Here is a 10,067-nt window from a genome sequence, read left to right on the forward strand (position 1 = left end):
ACACAATTGTTACACCTGTTTTACTTTTAAAATACATATTTTGGGGATCTAGGGAGATGGCTAGCCACCAATCAACCCCCCCCCCCCCCCTGTATCCCCCTCTGGCTACTCTCGGAATGTTATGTTATTGTACTGTATGCCTTTCGAGGACGAGCACTGCGGGGCTGCTTTACAGAGTCAAAGGATCCAGACGTAACTTTATCTTCTTCCTGTGACATTTTTGCCGCCACGCACGCGAACTTTCTGCATCGTGTTGCATCCACCAACAAAAACTGAACTGAGGATTAACCGTTTTAAATGACGGATACTGCTGGTTTTTGAAGCAATTTTCAGTCATTTTCTCCATGTCTTTTCTATGTACTAGCTCTGAATTCTGCGCCCTTTCATAGGATATACAAAGAAACTGGGTAAAAGTCAAAATTTATTACGGGTGTCATTGCAGGTCTCCCAGGAAGTGCTTCATTGAAGAAATGAAAACTGAAAATGAATTTTTTTTATTTACAGAACCTCAGAAATGCTATTGTCTTTCAGAATCTATTCATTTCGTGTCCCAAAATTAGTATGAGTTTTCCCGAGCTAAGTTAAGTGGTTATTTGACACGTTAATAAAGTTTCTTTTCTATTCTATTCTGAAGGACTAAGGTAAGGTTATTCTGTTGCACGAATTTTTTCAGGCACAACCACTTGCAGGATTTTTTTCTATAAGTTTCCCTTGCAGGATTTTTTTGGGTGAAAATTACCCTCCCCCCCCCCCCCCCGCCCTTCGGTTAATTCTAATGGTCCGTCCCTAAATACTGTAACATCCAACTGAACAAGTTCCAGCTGGTAAACTGCTGGAGTGTCAGGAATTGTGAAAAGACAATTTGAAAGAACTTAACATCATCATGACCGATCGTACCTTCAGGTTAAAAATATCCCCGTGGTGGAACTGTGCAAATCACGAGTTTTTACGCATTCCAATCAATTCACTTCCTTTCTTAGAAATTGCGCAGGGACACAAATGAGACATACGATATGACGGATAATTATGCAAAGTGGATTTTGTTGAGGAATGAAAAGAATTTTACACCTTCGAAAATCCACAGAAAATGTAGTCCCCAACAAACGAATGATTTGATATTTGCTTGCAATGTTTTAAGCAAATCGCATTTGCCCTGACTCTCAAAATGAACCTTGTTTGTCCTACGTGAAAATTACACTTAACAGCCGTAAATTGCACGAGCCTGTTTTTTACTTGTCACAAGACTGTCATGGAATTCCCGCCAAGACTGTCCAAGTTATATTTAGCTTGGGCAAAATAATATATTACTGGGAGGAGGTGGGAAAGATTTACTTTCTCTTGGAAAATTTTTTTATTATCAACACAAAACTAAAACTAAAACGAAGTGGAAACCATTGGAAAACATCCCCCGCACTAATTTCCCGAGATTTCTCTTTAATTTGCATTACTGCTTGTTCTAAAATGTTGTTTCGGCGATCGCAATACTGACCGTACCCCACAGAGAAAATCTGTTTGCTATGACGTAATGGCGTCGGTAAATGGTTGTTTTGGTACAAAGGTCGGTATAGTTACGCTTGAAAAGCAGACACAATTCAATAGCGCTTTCAGTTGGAGGCGGCATTTTGTCAAGCGGAAGGCGATGGCTCTTATTGCGAGATTGCTAGTTGTTTTTCTCTTCATTATTGGGGGCTGTTTTCCGATTGTGATCCGGAAAAAGAGGATGAAGTGCCAGAGGAAAGGAAAGTCGTGTTCGTGTACAGATTCTCAAACGTCCAGTCAAGAATCGATCGATTCAATCGACAGTATGTCCGTCGTAGAGCCGACCACATGGCAGATGCCTCCTAAAGGGAGAAAGCGAACTCGCACGATTTCTGGAGCTTCAAACTTCTCTGGTACATCCACGATGTCAACCCTGAGTGAGAAAGATAGAATGTGGCTACAAGCTTTTCGCTATGCTGGAAGATGAGAATCGGGACTTGACAGATTCCCGATGGAAACGCGGCATTGTTTACATCGCGCGCTTTGTGAAACGAAAGGAAACATTTGCGACAGTGAAACGATTTACCGGACTACTTTGACTTCGCTGGCGAACACAACACAAGAATCAGACTTGACCGTGATATTTCAAGAATTTTTAAAGCGTACGTTACATAGGAAGTTATAGTTTATGTATACATTTTGAAAATATATCGTTCGTTGTAAAATGGTCGAAAATGTGTAAATGTTGTAAACACGTTTTTACTTTATGAATTAATGAATATGGCCGCTCTTTTTCGGAGCGATTGTTTTGTTATTTAAAAAAGTTATTTTTTGGTGCATGTAAAGAAAAATCGATGATTTTGAACAATTTTAGAACACAGATATACAGAGCAAGGATATGAGTTCTTTCGTTGGAGAGACTTTGTTGTAGGTGGTGCCCACCATATTGTTAAATATTAATGATATAGCCGGTTAATCCATAGTAGCAAGTGTCACCTATCGAAGTAGCAAAATTCCTTGTAAGTATTTTAGGTGGTTGAATGCTGTTGTAAAAAATGTAAATGATATGTGTACATTAATGCCTTTGAGATATTCATTTTATTTGATGTGGAGTATTAAATGAAATTATTATAATTTAACTATTGTTATCACAATGTCAATACGCCAATACGCCGGGAATACGTATCTACATTGTACTTTAGTTTTGTAGTCGTACAACAGGACACCGATCAGCAGAAGGCTAATTGTGAACACCCCTTTGTTTATTTACAGACCATATTTAAAATTCCTTTCGTTTACTGGCAAGCAGCCGGAAAAATTATCCTTTCGAATTCCAGTTTCTGTTTGTATTTATACCGGTTACGCTATGATGATCCCGTGAGTATCATGTGACAAACAACATCATCATTTATTCATCAATGGAAAGTTTCCCGCGTTTCGATTTCATTTTCGTGTTCAGTCAAAAAAATACATTAAATATTCCATCAAATGTGTTCCATTTGGATGGGGAGCCTGGAACCAACTTTGACCAAAAGAAAACATGGCGACGAGTACTTGCTTTGCAGGAGACGTAAATCAAGTCAGAACCATGCTTTGTCGTGTCGCAAGTAGTGAAGCTGTTGTAAAAAGCCAACAAAGGAGTGAACCTAAACTGACTGTAGATAAAAAAGTCGATATTTTGCAAGAGATGTTCGAGAAAAAACCGACCTCTTTTCTTATGCGATTTGGAAGATATCTTGCTAGGGAGGACCTTCAAAATTTCGAACATGTACGGGGAGATTATGAGATAGACTTCCGCCTAAATGAAGTAAAGAATATAATCGATAGTAAAAAGACGAAAACTGGAATCCGAAACAGACGTTACGAGTGTCTACAGAGATTAATGAAAGACTCTGATTATTTTAGCGAGGAGAACATGCGAAAAAGATCTCCTTTACTTTATGAGGAGTATATAGGTCAGTATTTAACTGAGGAAGAGAAGCTTGACAGAGACAGGGCTGAAATGGGAGCTGATCCATGTCTATCAGAACTGATTATGAACAGGCAGGAGAAAGAAATGAACGACTGGCTACTTGATTATCAAAGAGATCAAGAGGCCTGTGTTCAGGAGGAGGAAGACGACTCAGACATGGAGAGTGACACCAACCAAGGTGATTTATACTTTGTTTTTGGTAAAATTGCAACCTTTGGTGAATTGTATATTAAGCTTTTTAATTCTCTCACAGCAAATTACTTTATTCTTTGTAAATATTATTGTATGCTCTATTTATTTATTAATTGCTGGGGAGCGTTAGCAAGACAACACACTATTCTTTTTAGTAGGGCAAAAAATCCAAAATTTTCTCGATGTAAGACTCGAAGCCTGTGCAGTAGAGTATTATCCGGGACAACTGAAACAACAATCACACGCACATCACATGGCTGTCATATCATCCGGGATCTACGCTTGAAATCACTTTGCACGCGAGAAATCCACGCATGCTGTCAGACGCTTTCGATTTTTTAAGTATTTTTTAGCTAAATATCTTCATTTGCTTATGAAATTATTCATCAAGGTCACAAACTGCTGAATGTTGATGAAGAAAAGAGGTCAATCAATTTGTGTTTGGTTGCTTTACTGTGTGATCAAGTTTTGCCGATTCAAGAACAGAGGTGCCAAGATATCGATCAAGGTCCACAGACATTTTGTTTTCTTACCTGTGCATCCAGCAGTACTAAATACCAGGCCAAAATAGTATTTTAAGAAAATTGCCGACTACAGCTTGCTGGTTTCGGGAAAAATGGGGAAAGATGTGAGCAATTGCTTGCTATAAGCAAATCAAAATGTCCATCGCTTGTTGAAGTGAACCATTCAATTTTGAAATTAAACGACTCGTTGCACTTTCACATGAATTCTTTGCCCGTGGAGGCAAAATATAATTCAAAATCAGTGCCATTTGGGCTACCTAATCCGATCGTTAAGTCATGTTCATTGTCCGTTGAGGCAAAAAAAAAATTTGAAAAAGTATTGATTGCTTGTAGAAGAGAACTATTCAATTGTGAAATCAGATGACTGTTTCACTATACCAAGAGTCCAGCTTCCAGTTTCTGTTTGTTCATTAATGACGAACAATTTCTGCTTTCTGAAAAATATCCGCCTGATTGTGAAATTAACAGGATAAGTTACAAAGAGCAGTTGGAAACATGCAAGGAAATATCTGATGGAATTTTGCAGAACTTCTCTCGCCACAGAAGCAAATTACAAACTTGATTTTTTTTAAATTTTTTTTTTATTTATTTAGATAATTGACGCCTTACTTACAATAATAAGTACACTTACAATAACAGCTAGCACAATACTTACAATACTTAAACACTAATAAAGACAACACTAATACACAAAAAAAAAAAAACTGGATTTTTTTTTTTTACAATACTTGTAATAATACGACGGAAGAAGAAGAAAAAAAAAGTACACTAGAAGCGCAAAAGAAAGGTATACAACTACACACACACAAAATATAGCTAGCAGCTGGCTTTGGATAACAACAAAAGAGATTATGTGTTTTCACTGCTACAAAGGGTGGTCCACTTGTTCCTATGTTTATTATAATTACCATTTCTGATAGCAATCTCTCTTTCTGATTGAATTTTACTTTAAGCAAACAAAAAAAGACCTCAAACATTGGATTTTCAGACTTGATTTTGGAAAGGTAAATGTGATATTTGCCTATTAAAAAGAAGTGGTTTAGCGCATAAAAACTAGAAGATCCTGGTTTATAGCCATAAAGAATTTCAATAGGTTTTGGATTTATGTTTTCAAAGCGTTTTATGTTCCACCATTCGATTGCCATAATCCAAAACTGTTTCACATTAGGACACTCGCAAAACATGTGTTCTAGTGTTTCATTTACATAATTACACAACTCACATACTGGTGAGGCTTTTATCTTCATTTTATATAGTCTTTGGTTTGTGGGGAGAATGTTATGGATTAATTTGTACTGAAAGCTTCTTAGTTTATTTTCTATTGTGATTTTGAAAGGTAGTTCATAGATGGCTTCCAAGTCCGTAACATTTTGATTCTGTAGGCGGTGTTCTACAGTGGGTGGGCGAAAGGACTTTCCGACGAGCAGAGAGTGAGCTTTTTTGGCAGAAACATTATCTGCTGTTACGACGTTTTGCGTTCTTTGATTACCTGAAGGAGTATCGAGGATTGCGGTTTTCCAGGCTTTTGGGATTGCGGCGATCACGCCTGCGTAGTCCAAAAAAGTTGTACGGACACCGAACTTGGCCTTAAAATGTTCGAAAGATAGAAAGTTTCCCTGCTCGGTTAGAAGGTCACGAACCTTTACGATTCCATTTTTATGCCACAATTTGAAATAAAATGATTTACCGCAAATCCTTATGAAACGATTGTTCCATAAGATCTCTTCTTTAAAATCTGTGGAATTAACTGGGTCGTTTGAGTGAATTTCTTGTCAAACTTGATGTTGATGCATTAATTCATATCTATTTTCAAGCTCTTCTCAAAATCTACCTACACTCTACCGGTATCTTACATCCATTCAGATTTCAAAACAATTATTTATTGTGTGTGTCGCTCCAGAATTTTGTGTATCTGGTGTCAAGGGTAACATAGTTACATAATGTGTGCCCAGTCCCTGACAGAATGTGGTAATTGTTATTGTCAGGAAACATTAACAAGTAGAATTTAGGAAGTGATTGCTGCAAGCCCCTGAATATCAAATTACGGTATATCCTGTTACTGTTATTTCTATCAACTTCTAACTTGTGTTAGTTTCAAACTGATTTAAACAGACCATATTTTTGTTGGACTTTTACCCAAACTGGGTATCTAGCTTAGTTATTCTCAGTAATCATCTGTCTGTGTTTTTTTTATTAGTAGTAGAGTCTGGAAGCACCATTAAAGGTTGCCCTACTGAACAAGAAAAACACTTGCTCCACGAGGAATTTTTAAGTGTTATGCAAGACAGATTCATGCGAGGAGAGGAAGAAGAGTTTGACTACAGTGCTGTTGACACAAATGATGAGTATGATGACCTTACAATACGAGAAAGAGATGAAGAGGAAAATTACTTTGACAGCGAAGAAGTATCTAGTGCCTATTAGTATTTAAATCTTTAAACTGTTCATAGGAAAATTGACATCTACACTGTATCCTCACAAGTAAAAAGGAGTTTTCTTGCCACAGGTGTTGTTTTAAATAAAATAAAACCCTTGAGTCTTGTTGTCAGACTGATAATTTTATTTTGATTGTTTTCAGCTTAAAATTGAGTCATTGCTTTTGTGGACCCAACTCATTTTTGCTTTGTTTTTTGTCCTCATTAAAATAAAAATAATGAAGTAAACTGTCATGTTTTGCAGTATTTAGGCGTTTAGCAATTCCAACGGTAAAGTTTGTTTGTTTCTCAAATTTTGTCATAATTTTGATTAATTGGTAACAGAACTTTGTGTCGTCCAATTCAGTATGTAATCATACTCGTGATTAAACAAATCGGACTCCCACTACGCGGTCGTCCGATTATGATTACAGACCGAATTGGACTCCACTTAGTACCAGTAATCACATGATTTCGAGTGCAATTTAGAATAAATAAGCACGAGTAAATTTTTCAAAGGCTAACAAAATTGCACGAGCCCGCAGGGCAAGTGCAATTTGTAGCCTTTGAAAAATTTACAAGTGCTTATTTATTCCAAATTGCACGAGAAAAATCATGTGATTACTTGTTAATAATATACAAGCGACAATTTCGGTCACGCTTTGATAATTTTCGTGACAACTTCAGAGTAGCGCCTGGCTAAAAATTTTGACGTATGAATTCATGCGTAAATATTCATTCACTCTCTGGAAGTGCTGCATGAAAAGTTTTCAGAACAGTCTTTTGACTCTTTTCGCCGTTGAATTTGAAGAATGTGAATGACAAAGCAAGGAAAAAATTCCTAAGGTTCTGCTGCTGTTCTTGGCTGAGAGGTATTTTTTTGGTACGTTTTATCCGTGCTGTGTTTGTGTTCGCCCGAACAGAAATCAACCTCAGTTCAACACATGTTGCTCTAGCTGACAAATTAGTCAAACTAGAATACCGAACTGAAATACTGAACTATAAAAATCTACCGAACGGATTTTCTAAGTACAGATGAGCACTCTGCTACAACTCCGCATTGCTACCTGATTTCACTGGACGTTTTACAGGTTAGATTTGCCTCTTACAGTTGTAAAACTATCTTTTGTGCCTTTTGTTGTTGAGCGAGCTTTTAAATAAACAAGCTTCGGCTATTATTAAACAATCATGAAATGAAATGCTTGCTCCTGTGTTCAAAACTAGGTAACCGGTTCCTTAGAAGTCTGGTCTTCGCGTTTCGCTTCAGAGAAGTGAAGCAATGTTTCGGCGAGAATTTTAATTTACTATCGGCCGTCGGCCGTGAGCTTATTTCGAGTTTAGTTTATGTCTTGTCCTCTTTGCCTTTTTGATAATTCTACGTCTTTTACAGTAAGTAATGTTTGTTGTTCTTCTGTACTTTGCGTCGTTTTCAAGTCTTTTAATTAAAATTGCGTTATTAAGTTTAAATTTTGTCTCACTTTCGTCCGCCATTTTGTTTGTTCAAAGATGTATTTTTCATGAGGCTGTTGTCAACTACACCGTTTTGCACTGCCAATTACACTTTTTGCACTGCCAATTACACGTTTTGCACTGCCAATTACACTTTTTGCACTGGTTTGGGATAAATTGACGTGTTCTTAGCCAATCAGAATGGAGAAATTGCTGCTTGTATATTATTAGTCCTATTACCATTAGGCATGAATAGATTGTGCTTGTAAATTGCTTCACAATATACCCAAAAGTTGCTCTAAATTTGCTCAAATATCAAAAAGTTGCCACCAAAATTTAGAAAAGTTGCTTGCTCTCTAGAGTGAATTTTGCGTTTTCTAGAAATTAAAGCGCTTGCAGGTTTACTAAGAGTTGCCCAAGCGTCTATGGCAATTAACCTCAATGGGGTCAATGTCTGAATTATTTCCATTTTCCTCGTCTGAAATTTAGATAGATAAATAGATAGATAGATAGCCGCTGTCCAGATTTCGTGGGCGTAAAGCAAGTGTTATTTTCTTGTCATTTTATTGTATATCCTTATTTTTAATAAAATCAGTTTTGATAAAAACCAGTTTCAATAAAATCCTTCTAAATGAAACGACCTTTTATGGTTTGGATCGGTTTTTATATCAATTTGTTGCTCAAAAGTTGCCAAAGAAGGCAAAAGTTGCCCTAGGTTGCTGGTACGTGTACAACAAAAAGTTGCTCAAAACGCTTAAAGTTGCTCAAAAGTTGCCGAGCAGAATCTATTTATGCCTAATTACCATTATGAATAACAACCACGTACCTTATTACATGAAATTTTTGCGACACTTATTTCGCGAATTTCGCGATTTTCAAAAAATCGCGAAATTAAAGTGACGCGAATAATAAGTGTCGCGAACATAACATGACGCGAATATTGAGTGACTCGCATATGTCATTAATCAATGTAAATGGATCATATAGACTTTGGTTTTAGGCCATCGTAACTTGATTAAAAATACAACACAAACAGCGGTGATAAACATTATGAAAAATCGCATTTTTATAAACTTGACGTTTCGTATGCTAAGCTACATACATTTTCAAAAGTATGACACTTTAAGGCCCTCACTGAATGCGACCATCCATCAGCTGTTGCTGATCACATAAAAACCACAGGCTATCCATCAAATGGGATCATTTTAAAATCCTTGCGTCAGGCAAAACTGACCTCCACTGCAAGATTAAATCAAAGATCTCTTCGAGATATCGACTTTTTTTGCATGAGGTTAGTATTAGTAGAAGGTTTATCCTGGGCATTGTTGTTCGAACACATCATGGAAGAATTCAAACGTCTTTCAGTTCAAGCATTTTTTATTTTCGCGGAGTAAATGCTGTATTTGTCAGTCGCGAAGACTGGGTGCTTTGCGACTCATATACTTTGGCTTGGTTAAAAAAGGTAAACTTTGACGTTTGCCTTTAACATGTTTAATCGAAATAGTTGTTTCCTTTCGAGTTAGAAAGATTTCTACTCGGCTTAATGCAGAAAAATAACGCCTGATCGCAGGTTAGGTTACGCACGACAGAGTTACCTTTTGTCTCGTCACGCAATCTTAACCCCACATTGAGAAGTAAATTTTCGTTTGGATATTACCAAAAGCCGCTTCTCCTCGCGTTATTCTTTACCTTACGGCTACACATGCCATTTCTAACGACTACATTTCCAGCAAAACAGTTGCTGTTATTTTTCTAATGGCGATCGATGCATTTACTTCTGAACAGAAGAAACGTTTAACGTTTACTGCTTCCACCGGAAGTAATTTCACAACAGGCTACAAAAACACTTACAAATATCACTTAACACATTTAATGATGTTGCAATTAGCGAAGCGCACTAATGACGTCACAGAATTTGACCCCCGGTGTGAGTCAAAATTCGGACAAACAAACCGCTCTCTGTAAGAGCAATGTATGGTTGTCGGGCACTTTGGAGGCATATTTAGCTATTGTTTCACAAAACCATGGCCAGATTGG

General features: G+C 37.1%; 1 protein-coding gene across 2 annotated transcripts; it reads left to right on the top strand.

The window, feature by feature from the left end:
• Positions 1–2,880: 2,880 nt before the first annotated feature.
• LOC144637261 (coiled-coil domain-containing protein 97-like) lies at positions 2,881–6,715 on the top strand. 2 transcript variants are annotated; one of them, XM_078496387.1, is made up of 2 exons: positions 2,881–3,629; positions 6,368–6,715. In XM_078496387.1, exons 1-2 carry the CDS (start codon positions 3,020–3,022, stop codon positions 6,589–6,591), a joined length of 834 nt encoding a protein of 277 aa, XP_078352513.1. In that variant the 5' UTR covers positions 2,881–3,019; the 3' UTR covers positions 6,592–6,715. The 2 variants fall into 2 exon arrangements, with proteins under 2 accessions (XP_078352513.1, XP_078352512.1); XM_078496386.1 differs by having other exon boundaries at positions 2,886–3,629; positions 6,365–6,715.
• The last annotated feature ends 3,352 nt before the right edge of the window (positions 6,716–10,067 follow it).

The sequence above is a fragment of the Oculina patagonica genome, chromosome 13, assembly GCF_052425735.1.
Source record: "Oculina patagonica isolate OP01 chromosome 13, crgOcupat, whole genome shotgun sequence".
Classification (NCBI taxonomy): Eukaryota; Metazoa; Cnidaria; class Anthozoa; order Scleractinia; family Oculinidae; genus Oculina; species Oculina patagonica.

Coding starts and splice junctions, on each gene's coding strand:
- LOC144637261 (XM_078496386.1), top strand. CDS start 3,020: ATGGCGACGAGTACTTGCTTTGCAGGAGACGTAAATCAAGTCAGAACC. Junction 3,630..6,364: donor GGAGAGTGACACCAACCAAG/GTGATTTATACT, acceptor TTTTTTTATTAG/TAGTAGAGTCTGGAAGCACC.